Raw genomic sequence first — 19,164 nt, forward strand, 5'->3', positions numbered from 1 at the left:
ACAGATTCTTGGAACCAAAGCAAACCATTGAAACACAAACTTAGATTAGGAATTCATTTAGCTAACTAATCGATAAGTTATTCAGTCACGATGGGTGCACATCATTAAGAACATTCTGTACGTCTGTTCATTCATTTATACCCTCACTTCACACCTTGCATTGAATTTCCGTTTAGATCCAATTCATCCCTTTGAATCCATTGCCAATATTTGGTTCTGCCATCTAATTATGTAGCAATATGCTCAGCTGTTCCTTCTAATCGTTCACTTATTTATTTCGGGCTTCCATTATTGAAATCAAATCTCCTGCCACGTATCAGCTCTGTCTACATATCCATAATTCATCAAATAATTATCAATATGCTCGTACTCGTACATATTTGTGGATACATCATACGCGTATCAGAGCACTTGTGGAATATTTCCCATTTTATGGGCCATATAAAAAACAGTTTCCATACTGAACAAACGAGACGAGCCGAGTCGAGTCATTCCGGACTGACGCGATCACTTAATTACCTGTGCGAACTTTTCAACCGAACTGCCGGTGAGTAGAAAAAAACCCCCCCAGAGCCAGGGCAGTTGCACGGAGAGGAGGGCTGGACTTCTACTTCTACTTTCAATCATCTGGCAAAAAGGAGAACCGGTTGTCAGTTGGGCTGACATTTTCACCTCGTTAATTATGCGCACGGTCATGCAAATCTCGTAATGAAGTGACGGCCATTGAGAGTTGCATTGTCAGCAGGCAATGATATTTTAATCGGATGCCTAGTACAAATATAGGGGAACTAAATGGCAAACAACTTCAGCTGTAAATGGATGTAGATGGAGCCTAGCAAAAGTACTGGCGTGAGGGCTGGACGCGGCCGTACTCTCCGTACTCTGTGGGTGGAACCTTAAAGTTCATAGCATCTGCGTCGAGCTTCTCCTGGCGCTCCGCCAGAATCCGCTCCTCATCCTGCTGGGTTACCGTGTGCTTCTGGTGCAGGCGACGGCAACGAGCGTAGCGCAGAAAGTGCTCGTCCCCGTACATCTGGCGGCTCTCCAAGTAGATCTGCGGAAGCCGACCATAGAGTTTGGCCTGCATTTGCGGATACCACGACATACGCTCCTTCCACTGTTCATCGATGGCCGACATGTGAGCGGTTATGGAGCGCTGGCAGCGCTCCGCTGTGACCACATCTGATGGCATGATCAAACAATGTCAATTTCCTTGTGGTTGTAGAGCAGAAGCAGGCCTCAGTGTCAGTATCTGGGAATGTGCCAACTTTGGATGAGCACTCGACCTGGGCACATGTGATTGGCAGCTGGGGCGAGCGTTCCGTTTCCCTAATCGCATTAGCAGAGGCACCACTTGACAAGCGACAGGTGCCTTCGGTGCAGGTCCAGTCCCGCCGCTCCTAGGTTGCCACCGCCAGCTGTGCGAAGAAAACTCCCACTTTTCCGCACAGAACCCAGAACTCCCAGAACAACATTCTGGCAGAATTCGACCTGTCCCTGGGGCAGGACAGGCCTATGCTTTGAGAGCACTAAAAGTCAAATTCGAGCTTCATTCTGGTTTCATGCCCGATGCTTTTATTTAGCTTTTGGTAAAGTAGACAACAAAATCGCAACGCGGAATACCGTCTACAGACCAGGTGCTATTCAGATAGTATCGGCCATCCGGCACTACCGACTGGATGATCTTGTTTATATGCTGAACGGGAATCTTATCCAAGATGATATCATGCTGGGAACCGAGGAAAGACAGGTGACACTTTTCGCTGTAGAATTAAAGGATTGGTTTGGATTGGATTGGATTGCACTCACGTGGTAGGGACAGGTGTGGTTGAGGTTCGAGAATTCGGCAAAGGTTTGGAACATCCAGTTGACAATTACGTTGCTGCGATCCCGCAGGAACTTGCAGGCGTCGAAGCGGACATCGAAGTTGTACAGAATACGCTTGTTCTCGCGCATCCTTACCTGGAGACTGGTCTGCAAAGATCAAAAGTTATGTGACTCGGCATGGTTGGCATGGCTTGGCATGATCCTTACCACGGCGTTGGTAATCGGAAGCTTGTGCAGCTTGGTTTTCATTGACATGTATTTGAAGGTGCGATTCACAGATCTCAAAAAGCAGTAATCAAATTCCATGAACTTCCGATCGCGGACGAGACAGCGCACATTGTTGAACTCAAAGTTTCCGCCTATCTGTTCGAAAACAACTCGTTAGCTAACACTCGAATATATACTTGGATTCCTTACTGCGATCGGTCCCATGGCAATTAGTATAAAGTAACGCAGAGCATTCATTCCGGAACAAGACTGCGAATGAAACTCAAATACTAACTCAAGCGACTATCGGAGCCACATTTAAAATGTGTCGCTCCATTAACGCCATCAGTTAGCCTATCCTAACCAAATATCCATCTACGAAATGTTTAAGCCCATTACAATAGTGTGTTTATGATTTTAAACAACAATAATTTTGATCAGTGCGAGTCTGATGATCCACAAAGTCAGAACAATCAATGCAAGCAGTGCAAAGAACGTAAGCTGCTGTCATGGGATCGCTGCTGTTTATTGTTATATTTTAGGGATAGATCCATCCATTCGGGAATGAATGCATGGACAAGGTTGTCAAATTTTAACTTCTGCCGTCAAAGGAACAGTTTCATGCTGACCAGCTTTTGTCACAATGTTACACCGTATATTCGATATAAATGACGGCTCAGTGGCGCCAATGTTGTCATTGCTGTTTGTAACGCCACCATGACTACAACATGAATTCTACATTTTACAATTACATTAATTTAACTTATGCTAACATTTCACATACAGTTCTTAACTTTTATATAATTTCTGATTTTTCTCTTTTCTTTTTAGTTTTTACCTTATTTTACAAACAATGCAATCAAAAGATTTCTTCAAAACTAACCCATCTTGTGGCAAATTTATTGAAGATTCAGTTAAAATTATAGTTTTAGAGCTGAAAGTCCTCGTTAGCTGGAAATATTAAACAGAAGATCAAAATCGAGGAAAATTATGATCTCAAGAAAATATCGATGTCGGATATAATGCGGATAATGCGGATTCATCGTCGTGCGATTATCCAATTCGCTGAAACGATTAAATACTCTTTCACACACACATAGGCGCCTGCGGCGAAACTCTCTCACACACATAACACAAACACAAAACATTCTAAAAACGTAGCGCTCAATTATTTCCTTTTTTTCTAACCTTTTCAGCTGAAAGGAGTCATGAAGAGTAGGCCAATCTTGTGGCGAATGTATTGTACAATCGTAAAAAATTGTAGTTCCACAGCTGAGAGTCTTAGTTGGATGGCAATATTATACAGAAGATCAAAATCGAGTAAATATGTCATTGACCGAAACCGATTAACCTTCTGTTGACCAATGGGTGTTGAAGTGCAAGCTAAGAAATTAAAGAAACTTAAAGATTTTTAACGCAGTTTAGCTAAATGAATCGGTGCCCATTCGAATTTATTCGTAAGCAGGGGGGATGGGTTGCTACAATAAATATTTACAAACAGTTTTATTTCGCCAATTTGCTGACCTATTTAAAAGGCGGGCGTTCAGTGTGTTAAGTTTGAACAGTCACACGGAATGGCCATACCAAAAAACAAAACAAACCACAAATTCGGCGGGAAAATCGTTTTAAAAAGTGAAATAATACCACAATAATGCCGGATGATTCACAGGAATGGCGAAAAGCAAGACGCTTCCTTAAGGAGCGCCTGCAGCGGGACTACACAACTCTGCGGGGCTACCAGGAAGAGCGCTCCAACGTGCGCCAGTTGCTGCAGCGCACCGCGGAAATGGGAGAATCAAACTCCTTGCTGTTGATAGGGCCGCGCGGCGCTGGAAAAACCACAGTATGATCAAATGAATATGCCAATATTTGCATCTAAAGCTTACCAGAGTCCTTGCAGCTCATCAATGCCGTACTCACAGATCTGCTGGTCAACAAATCGTTCGTGGACAACACGCTGATAGTGCACCTGGACGGGAATCTGCACACGGACGACCGAATTGCCCTTAAGTCAATTACAGTGCAGATGAGGCTGGAGAATGCGGCCGACGGCAAGGTCTTTGGCTCGTTCGCCGAGAATTTGGCCTTCCTGCTGCAGTGCCTCAAGGCGGGAGACAAGAAATCCAAGAGCGTTGTGTTTGTTCTGGAGGAATTCGATCTATTTTGCACGCATCACAACCAAACGCTGCTGTACAATCTCTTTGACGTGTCGCAGTCGGCGCAGGCACCGATTTGTGTGCTGGGAGTGACGTGCCGCCTAGACGTTATCGAGCTGCTGGAGAAGCGCGTCAAGTCACGGTTCTCCCACAGACAAGTGTTTCTGTTCCCCAGTGCCGATCACTTTGAGGAGTACACAAAGCTCTGCCAGGAGCTCCTCTCGATACCCAGCAACAGGGAGCTAAAGGCCAGTGCCGACCGCATTGACAGCCTGGAACTGCTCACGTCGGATTCCCTCAACTTTCATCGCAACCACTTCGACGGCGTGGAGTACGAGTTCGACAGCAAATTCGTGGAGAGCTGGAACAAGCACCATGCCAAAATGCTCACATCCTCACAGGCCCAAAAAAGTCTTCAGATGCTGTACGATTTCGACATCAGCGAGGCATTCCTCAAGAACTTCCTATTTCGCTTGGTGGCGCAACTAAAGCCAGACGTTCCCCACATCACTGTCGACCAGCTCACGGCGCTGGCGGCCCAATACGAGGGTGATGACAAGATCGACCTGCTCTGCGGCCTCTCTGTGCTGGAGCTGTGCCTCATCATAGCCATCAAGCACCACTCGGAGATCTACGATCGGGATCCGTTCAACTTTGAAATTGTATTCGCGCGCTTCTCCAAATTTGCCAAGGTCTCGACCACTATGCAGAGCGTGGAGCGTTCGATTGTCCTGAAGGCGTTCGAGCATTTGCGCATCGGGGAGCTGATAATGCCGCTCACAAACAGCGGCACGGGCAAGGTGCAGAAGGAGTTTGAAATGCACAAAATGGCCCTGACTTATGGCCAGATTCAGCAGGCGGTGCAGCGGTACCAGGCCTTGCCTACGGAGGTGGCACAATGGGCGCAGAGCTCGCTCATCTAGTGCGGGATCGCTATTTATCCCTGAAAATTCCTTAATTATTCTTCTTATTTATTTATGTAATAAATTAGGCTTTTATATATTGAACTTGTTCTCGCTCTGTATATATTGAACTATATGTGTATGCACGAATGTATTCAGGTCAAGCCTGAGGTCTTATCTGGTCCAAGTCGAAACTGATCGATAATGCTAATTCCTGGAGACACCCGCATGTGGGTGCACCAAAAATGTGGGTGACTTTCCAATATAAAAGCCGTTGAGGTGGGAGCAGCAGTGACAGGCTAACTTGGAGTGTCATCAGCATGAGATCCTTAACTGTCCAAGCCGTTCTCCTCCTGCTGGTGATCGTGGCCTTTAGCCAGGCAGATGATAGCCCGGGCTTCTTCCTGAAGATTACCAAGAACGTGCCCCGTCTGGGCAAACGCGAGAGTTTGGCAATGAAGAACCTGAAGACCATTCCACGCATAGGACGAAGCGAACAGCAGGTGAGTGAGGCATTAAACCATTCCTCAAGCATTCCTTTCAAAAGTATTGCCTTTCTTTCAGGCCGCTGTGACACCTCTTCTGTCCTGGCTGTGGGACTTAGACGTGTCGCAGCCCAGCAAGCGGCGCCTGGCCGCAGGGGAGGCCACTGGCCAGGAGCGAGAGTTGACCGTGGTGCAGCCAGTGAACTCAAACACACTGATGGAGCTCCTCGACAACAATGCCATTCCCAGCGAGCACGTGAAGTTTGTGCATTGGAAGGACTTTGATCGTGCCCTTCAATCGGACACGGATCTGTATGCCAAGGTCATTCAACTGGGCCGCCGACCCGATCATCGTCTCAAGGAAGATCTCAACTTCAGCAGCTACGTGCCCATCTTTGACAGCAACGGCGACCAGAATACCCCCTTTATGATGTACAACAACAACAACGAGGATCGGGATCTGTATGGCGGGGCCAATCGCTACGACCGCAACTTCTTAAAGTACAATCATTTGTAAGGCCAGAATTGACTTATCATTCTACAGTGAGAGCTCTCTTTGGATATCGAGCTCAAAGAGAGCTGTCACAGCTTATACTTACCATATGCGTGTGTGTGTTTTGTGTATTGATAATGTCTTCTTATGTGCGCAAATCTTGAAGTAAAGTCGAGAATACCAAAGAACATTGCTCTGGGGAGCCTTTTGTTTATCTGGATGTGGTCCCGTCCCGGAAGGCAGTCCAGTCCACAGCCTCTGCTCTGACTGATAGCAGCAGCCCATTAACGGTTTTTCTTCTGTGGCACATTACAATCGCCCTGTGGATGTGTCAACAACCTAACGGATCGGCTCTCTTCCTCCTCTCTTACTTTTCTTTTGGAATGACTCAATGGAACGATTTCTTTTTATCAAATTTATGTGACATTAAACATATTGGGAATTCCATCAGTCTTGAAATAAAATCGCATTCCTACGGGATGGAGCTTTAGTGGATGCTTCACCGGGACTGGTTCACCGCATTTTGCTTTATAATTCAATTAAATGAAGTTCAAATTGAGTTCGCAAACAGGATTGTGTCCGTCTGGCGCCGAAGCATATTAGGATTCGATGTATTTATTTTGTTTAATTAGCGATCAGTTGTTAAATATTTGACACGCTATTGTTGCTGTTGACCAGAATTCGCCAGACCAGCCCAGCATGGCAATTAAAAGTCCATAAAGTAAACAATTGGAAATTACAATCCGGCCTCGTACTCTGCTCTGCTCGCCGGAACAGACTCCATGACGCGACTCCACAAACTTGACTTTGAAATTTTTGCAATGGTTTCCCGGCGTGGCTGTTATTTTCGATTTTTTTTCTCAATTTCTATTTTCAGTGCAAGCGTAGAACAAACAAGTTTGCCACGAGAGCGAGAGAGAAAGACGGAGAAAGAGAGTGCGAGAGAGAGAAACATCAGCTTACAAATCAGCATGTATTTATGCAAGGTGTGGCTTTTTTCAAAAGCTCTTTTGGAGTCCCTTAGTTTTCTCATTATGCACGCTACCGACAGAGTACCCGGTGAGCGCGGCCTTACCTTAATTTCAGTATACCTGCGAGCAAACTTCGCAGCTTTGGCGCATAAAAACGTGTGCGCTTGCGGCTTCAACTGAAGAAGAATAACAGACGTTGTCGTCGTTGCCGGTTTTTGTCATCAGCGCTGTTTTGGTGTTTAGTGGAATTTCGACGGATATACGGGTATACGTGATCGTTTTATAGGCGCCTCCCACCCACTCCACCGCACGCGCCCGCCCCACTGATATGTGAAACGAGCTTTTTGCGTTTCAAGCTGGGACAAACAAAAGAAGCAAAGCAAAGCAACAACAAAAACTATAGATAACACAAAATTAGCCACGCTTGTTTTTTCTGTCGCGCCAATTCAATTAAGTGCGAACAAAAGAAAGTCCAAGCCCAGGCCCAGTCCCAGTCCCGGCGACCAAGTGATAATCTATCAAACAGACCACAAAAGCGTTTCCTAATTAAACCCGAAACACACAAGCTCCGAAAAAGAAAGTCTACGCTGGACAGGCATTACACAACAAGAGCGTGCAATTGACCCCGGCCACGGATCATACGGAGCTGAGCACGTCAACCTATTGCCTTATCGCAGTACGCAATAAGTGCCAAGTAAAAAAAACAACAGCTATTCCACAACACAACTATGACGACTGCGGTGAAAGTAATCTTGGCCTGGTGTCTGGTGAGCGCGTTCGCCATGCAAATGAGCTCGTCTTCGGCCATACCCATTTGGGAGTTTTTGACACGCAGCGAAAAGGTGAGAGCACAGATGAGAGCTGAGAGAGATCGGTGTGATATTCAATCTATATTTTACGAGCCGGCATTCCTAAAATGTACATTGAACATTCTCTGCAAAGTTTTAATTACTATTCTGAATCAACAGCTATTTGGCTTTATAACTTCCTCTCTGATTTGGCAACAGGAAAACTCTTTTGGCTTGTTCTACATTATTTTAATTACAACTTTTGCTTTAAATTTAACGATCATAGAAAACTTTTAAATCTCTAAATGTTTTCAGTCAGCACTTCTGAAACACCTCGTATTCACAGAGAGAACAGCTGCTCGCTACTAGCTGCTCCAGTTATGATCGGAATCACCTAATTGTCCTTGGCATTGTGCATCTGTTAAATCTAGCACAAAACTGAATGCTTAAGTGGAACATAATCGATATTAATATGAGTATTGATATTGATATTGTGCTAACTTCAATGAGCATCATAAAACACAAATGTTTGCATATTAACGGAGCTTTCTGCTGCTGCTTCTTGTCTTTTCTTATTGGCTAGTGGCGGTCGCCGGATCGGCGATCTAGCAGAGCAGAAAAAAGAGCAATCAAAACAAAAGAAATTAATATGGAATATGAATGGATAACAAGCCTCTGCTCCGATGCTCGATGGCATCTTCAAAGTCAGTTGGTGAGCGGTATTTGGTCGTTAATTTGCATAACTTTACCGTATTCGGCTGCTGCCCCCCTTTGGGGGCGATGACAAAGAAAACACAATACATAGACACACTCGTACATATATCTACTTGAGATCAGAAGAACACGGGCACAGTCCTTGGCATAAATATGTGCCAAGCAGACTCTGAGTGTCACTGTGAGTGTGATCTTGACATTGTGCGTTATCAGAAAAGTGGCAAAAACTTCGGGCCAGCTGCCCATGGTAATGACCATCGTTAGAAATACCGGCTGAGCCGGTCTACCTGTTTCGTGGTAGCAGACTTTGAGACTTCACGCGATTCCCACTTGCATTCCCCTGGCTTGGAGCAGGTTCGCCTCTGATCCTCTGCTCCCAACATACCTCGTTTTCTTAAGTGATGAGCTGTTTCTTCCCATAGAGCTGGCCAATCCAATCCCAAAGGCCTTCCGATTTAGCCAAAAAAAAATCAGACGGTACCCAAATGAGCTACGAGCGGAGTCACCAGAGCATGTCCCGAACATTAATTTTCATTTATGGGAAACAACGGTTTCAATTTACATTTGCAGTTGCTGTAAATTGGCCGTAACCCCCCACCCCCCCCCCCCCCCCCCCCCCCCCCACCAAGCAGAACCCACTAAAAACTTTTCACTTTTCTGCTCAAATGTTTGTGCAACAAGGCGTGACAACACTGCAGCAATTTTCTCTTCTGTTTGCTCAGTTTTTTGTTTTGTTTATTTTTGGTTAATGAACTCCAAAGGTGGAGTTTGTTTAAAGATAAATATAAATATATTTGCTGGGATTTTTTCTCTGCCTTGTGAATATTAATTAGTTGCTGTACGAGGTGTGTGTACATACATATATGATATAGCAATTTGCCCAGTCATTAGACCTTTTTTTTCGTTTTCTTTTTTGGACGCGCATCAATCTGAAAAGCTCTGTTTTTTGTGTGTGTTGTGCCGGTGCTGACCGCTAAGCACGCGAACTGCGCCTTAAAAATCAAAGCTCCGAACAATAGAACCCCCAGAGAATATAGCAGAACAGAACACAGTGTAAGCTGATCCAGCTAGAACCGATTGTGTGCCATATCCGGCACCCACACACCACAGGCACAGCTCCCTCCCACAAATGAGAAAAAAATCTCGGAGTGAAAAAAATCCCATTAAATGCCAAAAAAATAATATAAATAGAAACGCCATTAGCGATCCTAAAGCCGGGAAGAGAACCACACACAAGTTGTGGATTCTGATGATGTTATTGCTTATGTAAATCCAATCTCTAATTGCAATTAGAATTCCCTTTCCACCGCTACACTACCCCCCGTGAGATCTATTAATAGACTAGATTTCTTCTTCCTGTTTTTTTTTTGCTACTGTAGTCTCGATGATGCTACTTTTTACCGATCGCACAGCTTTCGATTTTTCGATTGCAAAAAAATAAAAACATCCATTCAATCGGCTTTTTGGGGTCTTTTATGTTGTTTATGGATGCAAACGCGTTTAGCCGGTTTGCGGTTCGAACCGTTCAATAAATAAATTATGTTCGCATTACTTTATTTTTCGGCATTTTACGTAAAATATGTTAAGATATCGCCCCACATGTGTGTTTATAGGAGGAAAGATACAGCTCGTAATGGGAGCGAACCCTTTTTCCAATGCAGCTAATCGAACGGGACCAGGTCCATGGCATTCCATTCCAGAGGAGACTCTCCGCTCCGGAGTGTCATTTCGATTTCTTCGATCTGCCCTCTGCTCCGTCTTTGGGTTTTTGTATGTTATGAAATGATTCAGTTTTTTGTTGATTTTTTTTGTTGGCAATCTCGATGTTTCATAATGTAACCTGCGCATATCAACAGGTTATTGAACCGCTGCCGCCACGGCATTTGGGAAGGAAAGATCTTTGATAGCTTTGCGAGACGAGTATTTTTAGTTCGGGAAGCTACCAGATACCTGAATAGTGACTGCTTAATGGGCATATTCTCTGAGGCTTTGTTTTTTCCGTTTTAGTTGAATATTCTCGATATTTGTATGGGGAAGTCGAGTCAGAGATCTAAGATTAGTTTGCGGGGCGAGAGAGATGATTTTAGGCCAAGATCAATTCATTCTCTAGACGTTCCCGTAATTGCATTCGATGTCAGCTTGATCACTTAGTTGGAAGGCTAATAAATGACAGCCTCCACGACGATCTTAAATCTACATATCAAAAATATATACAAATATACATATTTATGTATAGGTATGAACAAATTGCATACATTATAGAGGTGTATTCTGTACGTGACTTTGACAACTCCCGCAAAAGGCAGATTGGAATTTTTACCTTATATTTTTACAACGTTTATATGCCATAAATTATTTAGATAATATTTTGTTTTTGCACAAATTTGTTTCGTTGAATGTTTTAATGTTCATTTTATTTTGGAGTTCTGGCTAATTATTTAATTGTGTCAGGGCCTGGACCATAAAATGCCGACAGAGTTATTCGAATCAGATAACGTGCTGCGTGACGTACTTTATTTTAAATTTAAAAATAAACTAAATACAGTGCGTTTCATAGCGCAAAGAGAGCATACAAAGGAGTTTATAGGAATATACTATGTGATAACTTTTCTAGATTCGTTCTAATCCGTTTAATAACCAAACTGTTTAGGCAATCAGATCGATCTTTAATCATTGAATTGATGATTCATGAGAAATCTTTAGATAGGCTGAAACTTAAAGCAGTACGTGGATAGCCTCAATCTTCTGCGACGTGCTGTACTTTTGCACTTGTCGGAGTTGAGTAATTTGTTATTGCCACAAGTGCATGAAGTATTTAGCTGTAAAAACACAGAAAACACAAAGCGATAGAGATAGAGAGAGACAAAGAGACGGAGAGAGAGGGACAGAGGGACAGAGGGCGATGCATATTCGTATCAATTGCATTTTACATTTTGCACACGTTTCTGTGCACACTGCTGTTGTTTCGTCTTGGCCTGGCTTTTGGCTCTTGGCTTGCTAACGGTAATTCGTAAGTTGAGCTTGCCCCAACCCCTCCCCCATCCCTAAGCTACTGCTGCGGCTGATGATCGTCTCCTCCATTATGCAAACGGCGTAAAATTGTAAAACCCCGAAACGAATCCAATGCAAATCAAGCTCTTTCGTGCGCGCCACAATGGAAGGGGCTCAAGGGTGCACACCGGACAAGGGACACTAGACACCTCCCCAAAAGCAAACCAAAATAAATAGTGACCCAGAATTGATTCCACAATCAACTTACTTTCTTTATGCGTGTTATCTGTTTATCCCGTTTGCCGTTGTTGATCTGTTTGCTTCGGTCTGGGATCCGATGCCACGTGCTAATTTGCGTGAGGGAAGATCCGGATTGGGGAGTTTCTGCAAATTGATTATCGTTGGATTAGCAGCGCAACCGCTTGACGTCACCTCTGAGCAGATGGGGATATCTGTGAAATTCCAGAGCCACCAGAGACGCAAAATGTGTCATCCAAGTAGAACATTCGACGCTAATTAAAAGTCCATTCAGCGCTCCGCTACCCACGAAGAATAGACAATGACGGGTGCCGCTCAGTTTGGCTACTGAACCGTAAAGCCATCCACAGCAGAGCCAGCGGCAGCCCCAAAGTGGAGCACACCCACACCCCATGACACCACCTGGCCCCTAGCCCGTGGCCCCTGGCATCAGCAGGGGATTGCCCAACATGCGAGAGGCTTTCGAAATGCATTTCGTTTGTGCAACGAAAGTGCAACCATCCCAGCATTCCCCCGCCCCACTGCCACCGCTGACGACACCACACGCACTGCTGCTGCTACTGTCATTGCCTAATACACCCTCTGGCCTCTCTTTTGTCTTTGCAGATGTCTTACCTGTACTCCACCTTTGCCCAGCTGGTTAGCGTGCACTGCAAGTCGACGGTGGGCGGCGGGCTCCCGGTGAATCAATGCAAGCACAATCTGCTCGGCTACGGCTACGAGAAGCTGCAGACACTTTCCGATGCGCAGCTGGAGGCACTCGATCCCTATCAGCGCGATGCCAATGAGCTGAGTAAGTACTCGTGTCGCGTGGGAAGCCACGCCAGACCAGATCAGACCAGACCAGACCAGAGTCTGGCTTCCGCGTCAGAACTTCCGCAAAGCAGAAGCAACGTGTGGTCCAAGTAGTACGTGATCTGATTTCTGATTAATGTTTCTTTTCCCGTTCGCTTCTTCTCCGCAGTCTGGTCATCGATCATGCGGGAGCATCCAAGTGCCACGCTGATCACCACGCGGAAACCGCTGCAGCCGGTGCCTACGCCGCCAGCCTCCTCGCTGATCATCCTCACCCACCAGCAACTGCCCCAGCAGCAGACGGCTGAGTCCAGCGCCAATCCGCTCTTCGACAGCAACAACGAGCAGAAGCACCAGTATGCCATGGACATGGATATGGCCTACGGCTATGGCTCTTCCTCTCCAATGCATCCCCAGCAGCAGCAGGCCAGCAGCGAACTTCCAATGGCCCTTGCCCTGACAGCAGAGCCGCCAAAGACCTACCTGAGCGGACCTCTGGTATTCCGATTGCGTCCCGATGGCTCACCCGTGGAGGAGGACCAGAACCGGCCGCTGCCCCGCGACGATGACCTGGACATCTTTCGCCTGGGCCTGGCCGCAGCTGGAACCGGAGGCCGGCCGCGATCCGCACTGCCCAACAGGCACCGAAAGATTGCCACAATCAGTGCCCTGAAGCAGCAGCACTTTGCCTCCATACTGCAGCGCGATCTGCAGCCCCCACACCAGATACAGAGGCGCCTGTTCCGCCAGCAGATGGCGTAAGAGCCACACGCCTGTTGTGGCTGGCCCTAGATCTAAGCCTTTTGTGTGATTGAAGGGATTGAATGTGATACCATATATATCTGCGTGCATGGCTGAATGCGTGTGGTGGAGTGAAGGGGAGTGTGCCTGAGGACGAACCTCCCTCGTTTTAGATGAGGAGGGGGATCAGATGGAGACACTTCTTGGATGCACCTTGAGCTTTAATGAAAGTTTAAGTTTTCTATAATTTTATTTATTCGCGTGCATTAGCCGTAAGATCAAATACAAGTAGAGATTCTTGAATAATAAACCGCATAATTATTATCATTATTATTTTGAGTGTCAGTTCTTAATGCTTGGAGCTCGTCTCGTCTGCACTTGACGATCCCAACAAAGGCGCTGCTCGGGGAACCGGTTGGACATGTTAATGATGAAAGTCGCATCTTTGGCAATCCAGTTCCTTGTCGCACACACCCATCGCATGCCCATAAGCTGCACGCGAAAGTCTTATTAACCCACATCGGGCCTGGAAACACATTTAAGCCCGAACAATGAAGATTTGCAGCTCGCTCGCTCGCTCGATGGGAGGTCAGGTCCGGTTCGGCACTCTCCTAATTCCCCAAAACAATTAGAACCCGTCGAGTTTGGCAATTACATTTCGATGTAACTGGTTGGGCCGGCTCCCCGTAATGGGCAGCAGCGCATCAATCTCGGATATCCGACAATGCCGCCTTAATTGGGAGTGTGTACGTACGTCACCACAGTTGAATGAATGATGGGCTGGAATTTCCAAAAGGCAATTGGCTTACAAATCCCATTAACTGGTCTTATCTTATTTATTTCGATTCGTCAGTTGAAGGAACGAAGGCACGTTTCGAATTCCGATAGACCAGTTTTAACCAAATCGCCTATCGGTTAAGTTTAAGGTACATTTATTCGTAATTGTTAAGGTATATGGCATTATTGAAAACTGTGTAGGCAAAGTATTTAATTTACCTCTTGTTGAATGTTTTCAATGAAGTACTTAGAAAAGTTAAAACAAAAGTTCAGATGGATTGCAACAAGGAAATGTCAAAAACTATTTTACTTCTGTTGTTCCTACATTCTGGGGCAAACTTCTGTTGCCTTTGAGCTCACACTCCATGAAATTACATCGCACTACCTTATATGATATGTTAAACTCTTACACACTTTTAACTAAGCATCATATTGTTTAAATTATATGAACAATGCAACACCTTGCATGCCCTCATCAACAATCATCGATAGCAACATCGAACATTTCGTTTCAAGAAAATATCGACAGCCCCATCATCGATTCATCGTTTTAGCGACTAAATACAAAAAAAAAAATAATAATAATAAAAAGTAAATAAACCCGGGGATAATTGTAAACAAGAGCATGAACGTTTCCGTAAATTAGTCAGATATCGTAGCACACAGGACGGACAAGCGATAAAGTTTGTACTTCCACGGATTCGCTGAATTTAAGCCATTTCAACAAACGAACAAGAACAGATGTAACACGTATGTGTGTATGAATCACGCATTTACGCATCTGGAAAATCACATAAAATATTATTAGTTAAGCTCCAAAAATCATAAAAAAAGATGTAGTACAAAGCGTTTGAGAGAGTTTGCCTAAAATTAATCATCGAGTCTATTTGAGTGATCGTTAAAACGGGCCTTAGTTTTGGGGTATTTATACAAAATAATTCATTAAAAAAAACCCGTTTCACTTTGAAGTCGAATTCTTTATTTTTTAAATAAGAAAAAGAAAATTCGTGATTGGGAGTGGTATTGGGAGTGTATATACGATACGATCACATGCACATATATCCGCACATGGTAATTTATCAATGAACATTTACCAAACAGTATACATATGCACTTCAAAAGACAAACATCTGGCACGAGTCGGCTGGTCTGATGCATTAATTTCGGGGACTCCCAGGTAGAGTTTACTTGCACACTGCACGCAAGCTTGATAATGATTAGTTCTGGGCCATCCAGTGCTAGAAGCACAATGTCTAAAGAAGAGTCATTCGTAATACTCGGGAGCTCTCCCGTTCCGTCGCTCTGCACTGACTCCCTTCTACTTGATGATGCAATGGATGCTAGTGATAGGCCAGTGCCAGTGACCCAGGAGAGTTATGGAGCTGACGTGTCTGCCGCTGGATCGAGCTCAGGGCCACTGTCCACGTCGGTTGACAGTGACAGACACAAGTCTCTGGCCGCCAGCTTCATCATGGGTGAAGTGAAATCGGATGTTCTCAAGGTTAAGTAGCAAAGCGTCTCTGTAGTCCGTTCTGGAAGATCACCAACTAACCCTTGTGCTTTCATTACAGAACAGCGTATATTCGCAGTTTCCCAGTCTCTGTTCTATGCAGGCGTCTGCCGAGGATGTGGTCAAGCTGCAGAACATGATGGAGGAGTACGTTTCGTTGAAGAGTATGTCAAGCAAGGATATTTTAGAGAAGCTCCAGTTTAATAATGTCCAAATCCTTCATACAGAAACACTGGATATGGTCAATCGCACAATGATGGACTACCACAAGCTGACGCAGCAATGGCGCCAGGAGGCCGCCGATCGAGAAGAGAAATGTAAACAGCAGCTGACGGAGTGCCAGGAGCAGGTGGAGAAGCTAAGAGCCGAAAATCAAGCGCTCATGGCCGAACTTGAGACGAAGCTAGTGCAGATCGAACTCGTGCAGGACATACGGCAGAAGGAGCAGGACGAACTCAGACAAAGTGTGTCGGAGAAGACGTCACTGATCAACAATATGCGTGTTGAAATTGACAAGCTTCAGCAAATCAATCTGGTATGTACATATGCACTTGGTGCAGAGTCCACAGCTCCAAGTTATCAGCCTACGCATATGTATGTCCTCTGCATGTGTATGTGTACTTACGCAACTATCAGCTTTCAGTGCAAATTGAGCTTTGCACTTTTCCATGTAATATACACTTATTTTTTGGGGTTTCACCATGTTCTTGGTAATTGCAGAATGGCTTCGAGTTTGTACCTGACGATGACAAGAAGAAGGCGAAGGAGGAAGTGAGCAATCCGCTCAACTATGTGCAGCGGGAAGAGCATGATCGCCAGATCCAAAAACTGCAGCGAGATCTATCCAAAATGTTGGCCGAGAAGCTTGAAGTGATCGATATGGTATGTACTTATACCCCGAAATGAATAAGAGATGACCTCAACATTTGGGGGAACTTTTTGCTAATGCATCTTATATTTTGTAGAAAAAAGTATACATACAGGAGATTGATTGCTTGAAGGTGAACCTGACAAGCGCCGAGGAACTAATGCACAAAATGGAGCGCGATATTAATCAGCTAAAGGCCAGGGACATCCAACGACAGGAAGAGATTGAACATCTGCAGACACAAAACGAAATCTACCGAAGGGACTTTGAAATGGAGCGTGCCGATCGCGAGAAGAATGCTGGCGAAAAGGAGCAGTATCTGTTGGATCTGCGATCGTTGCAAAGGCGCAATCAGGAGCTAATTGAGGCTCTTGCCGAGTCCCACAAATCCCCCAAGTCCGGCTCGCCCTCGCCCTCTACTTCGGGCGTGAGTAGCCTACGCGAGGACCAGAGACCAGTAAGAGTATGTGAAAAGTAATTCCGGCATTAAAATCCTCATGCTCATATTGGTTATTTGTTGTTTTAGGTACTAGATCCTAACGGCGCCGATGCTAGGCCAGCGGACAGTGCCCTGCGCTGCCCTATTTGCTCAAAGGGCTTCAACTCCCTGAGCGTGTTGCAGAGTCATGTCAATGATTGTTTGGACAAGATCTAAACACTTTCATTAATTACTTATTTATGGTATAACTTTAATTACTGCGCCGTTAATGAGCCAGCAACTTTATAAATTAACACATTATCAATTACAGTTTTAGTAGCGTTTAAAGGTGCACAATAGCTTGTCTCAGAGTTTGCTTTGAATGAGCGGCATTTCCAAAGACCACACCCGATGCACATCCTGGCTGGCAACCAAATTGTTGAGAACTTTCACATCTGCAAAAGGGCAAGCATTCGTTACTCATTGATGAATGTACATAAACCAGTAATTGTTAGCTACTCACCATTGGTGCGTGCGAATTGCTGCAGGGTGTAGCGTATATCACAAATGGGAATGGCTGTGTTGATGTTTGGATAGATGACATCGTCCATCTTAATGTTGGAGACACAAACACCCAGAATGTATCCGTTCTGGTCGAGCATTGGGCCCCCGCTTTGGCCGGCCTGCACGCTGCCATCGGACATGATCGCACCCGTGTCGCACTTGATGATCCTACCTTGGAATATTGAGGGATTGAAGTCGTACTTAAAGTTAAAGTTCACATAGTAGGGAAAACCCGCGTTGTATACGGTCTGGCCGAGCGTGGCCGGACCCTTGGCCAGGCGCACGCAATGGCGTTCGGGCACATCATCTGGGGCCGTCAGCAGGGCCAGGTCGTAGGGACGCTTGGAGTCCGGATTGCACCAGATCACATCCGACTGGAACTCTCGATCAGCTGCGCGACAGTGGACCTTGGCATTGGGCTAAATAAGACACATTTCAGATCTGTGTGCAGCAGACTGATTACAGGGTGTTAGTTTACCTGTCCCACAACGTGCGCACAGGTCAAGATGAAGTGCTTGTTGTGGACCGTAATGAAAGTGCCAGTGCCCTGTTGACCCGCCGAGTCAATTACAACAATTGTGCGCTCCCCTGCAATGTAAATATTAGCAATTATCATATAGCAATCGAAGCCGTCAGTTAAATGTATTTCTCACAGGCGAAACTCGAGGGCTCCCGTGCCAGGTTAAATGTTGTTATGGGAATACCCAGCTGCTCCATAAAGTTCCTCAAAAGGTATCCGAAATTGGCGGCCAGCGTTAGATTGACGTTTTCCTGCTGCCGCTGGAAAGAAGTGCATATGACAATGCCAATCAGTCGCCTAGAATGAATGGAGATAAAGAAATTCTAAAATAATTCCAAATACTCTGCCCCGTCTCAGTCATACAACTTGTTGTTAAAAACGGCCGATCCCTCGCAGCCCAGCGGTAGTGCATTGGAAATAGCAAACAAGCAGCCGCTGCGCCCCATGACGTTCGAGACCTTGCCAATGCTGATGGTCTTGTAAAAGTTCTCCAGGCCGAAGGGCGAGCACATGACCAGGACATCGTCCAGAGTGTGTAAGGGCTGTAGGTGCCTCAAATAGTTGCCAATTAGCACCAGAAAACGCTGAAAATATTCTCTCTCCGACGACGGCCGCATGCTCAGGACCACGAAGCTGGAGCGGAGCACCCAGTTGTCGTCAGCCGAGTCCGCAGATAGCAGTATTTTATGCAGATTTCGAGACACTTCCGAGGCGCAGAAGACGTACAGAGGATGGGCCGTGTAGCGGGAGAGGATGTGGCTCTGCCTCGAGCTGGCGGCCACATTTCGCTGTGGTCGTTGGCTCTGGCGGTCAAAGGTCACCAGGAAATTGAGCGAACGAATAAATTCCCCTGCCCCTCTCTCTTCATCCTGGGCATTGATAAGCTGGCACTGCTGTAGTCCGCTAATGATTCCATTCTTCGCCTGGCCTTTGTCTATATCGGTCCCCACACGGCAGTGGGGCTGTAGAACGCTACCCGAGCTTATGATAATTTCATTGTTGATTATGATTGCAGACTGCTTTGTGGCTGGTGGATTGGTTATCTCGAGCAGGGCATGCCGTATTTTGAGCAGCATTATCTTGCGGTGTAGAGGCTCTTTAGCCGATTCCCGACATGTCGAGAGCAGAACGCAACGAAAACCAAAACAAAGGTGCTTTGTTTGCAGTTGAGAGTTGCCA

At 45.6% G+C, this 19,164-nt stretch overlaps 7 protein-coding genes across 9 annotated transcripts; 4 read left to right on the forward strand and 3 right to left on the reverse strand.

The window, feature by feature from the left end:
- Positions 1-792: 792 nt before the first annotated feature.
- Positions 793-1,207, reverse strand: LOC117587313. Its single transcript, XM_034277942.1, has one exon. It carries the CDS (start codon positions 1,190-1,192, stop codon positions 833-835), a length of 360 nt encoding a protein of 119 aa, XP_034133833.1. The 5' UTR covers positions 1,193-1,207; the 3' UTR covers positions 793-832.
- A 372-nt stretch (positions 1,208-1,579) lies between these two features.
- On the reverse strand, positions 1,580-2,292 carry LOC117592532. Its single transcript, XM_034286392.1, has 4 exons — positions 2,245-2,292; positions 2,035-2,190; positions 1,810-1,974; positions 1,580-1,729 (listed from the first exon to the last, which is right to left on the reverse strand). Exons 1-4 carry the CDS (start codon positions 2,290-2,292, stop codon positions 1,580-1,582), a joined length of 519 nt encoding a protein of 172 aa, XP_034142283.1.
- A 1,325-nt stretch (positions 2,293-3,617) lies between these two features.
- LOC117586624 (origin recognition complex subunit 4) lies at positions 3,618-5,197 on the forward strand. The gene is made up of 2 exons (XM_034276837.1): positions 3,618-3,877; positions 3,935-5,197. The coding sequence occupies exons 1-2, from the start codon at positions 3,686-3,688 to the stop codon at positions 5,111-5,113; spliced, it is 1,371 nt and encodes a 456-aa protein (XP_034132728.1). The 5' UTR covers positions 3,618-3,685; the 3' UTR covers positions 5,114-5,197.
- A 71-nt stretch (positions 5,198-5,268) lies between these two features.
- On the forward strand, positions 5,269-6,258 carry LOC117586657. The gene is made up of 2 exons (XM_034276903.1): positions 5,269-5,595; positions 5,657-6,258. The coding sequence occupies exons 1-2, from the start codon at positions 5,413-5,415 to the stop codon at positions 6,092-6,094; spliced, it is 621 nt and encodes a 206-aa protein (XP_034132794.1). The 5' UTR covers positions 5,269-5,412; the 3' UTR covers positions 6,095-6,258.
- A 949-nt stretch (positions 6,259-7,207) lies between these two features.
- On the forward strand, positions 7,208-13,658 carry LOC117586642 (rhythmically expressed gene 5 protein). The gene is made up of 3 exons (XM_034276876.1): positions 7,208-7,883; positions 12,399-12,585; positions 12,757-13,658. The coding sequence occupies exons 1-3, from the start codon at positions 7,770-7,772 to the stop codon at positions 13,347-13,349; spliced, it is 894 nt and encodes a 297-aa protein (XP_034132767.1). The 5' UTR covers positions 7,208-7,769; the 3' UTR covers positions 13,350-13,658.
- Positions 13,659-15,186: 1,528 nt separating this feature from the next.
- LOC117586604 (NF-kappa-B essential modulator) lies at positions 15,187-17,231 on the forward strand. 3 transcript variants are annotated; one of them, XM_034276810.1, is made up of 6 exons: positions 15,187-15,606; positions 15,677-15,779; positions 15,843-16,150; positions 16,336-16,497; positions 16,581-16,946; positions 17,010-17,231. In XM_034276810.1, exons 1-6 carry the CDS (start codon positions 15,319-15,321, stop codon positions 17,136-17,138), a joined length of 1,356 nt encoding a protein of 451 aa, XP_034132701.1. In that variant the 5' UTR covers positions 15,187-15,318; the 3' UTR covers positions 17,139-17,231. The 3 variants fall into 3 exon arrangements, with proteins under 3 accessions (XP_034132701.1, XP_034132691.1, XP_034132682.1); XM_034276800.1 differs by having other exon boundaries at positions 15,342-15,606; positions 16,581-16,940; XM_034276791.1 differs by having other exon boundaries at positions 15,342-15,606; positions 15,843-16,146; positions 16,332-16,497.
- Positions 17,152-19,126, reverse strand: LOC117586596. The gene is made up of 5 exons (XM_034276779.1): positions 18,349-19,126; positions 18,119-18,282; positions 17,944-18,053; positions 17,425-17,884; positions 17,152-17,356 (listed from the first exon to the last, which is right to left on the reverse strand). The coding sequence occupies exons 1-5, from the start codon at positions 19,059-19,061 to the stop codon at positions 17,268-17,270; spliced, it is 1,536 nt and encodes a 511-aa protein (XP_034132670.1). The 5' UTR covers positions 19,062-19,126; the 3' UTR covers positions 17,152-17,267.
- Positions 19,127-19,164: the final 38 nt, after the last annotated feature.

Source organism: Drosophila guanche, unplaced genomic scaffold (assembly GCF_900245975.1).
Source record: "Drosophila guanche unplaced genomic scaffold, DGUA_6, whole genome shotgun sequence".
Classification (NCBI taxonomy): domain Eukaryota; kingdom Metazoa; phylum Arthropoda; class Insecta; order Diptera; family Drosophilidae; genus Drosophila; species Drosophila guanche.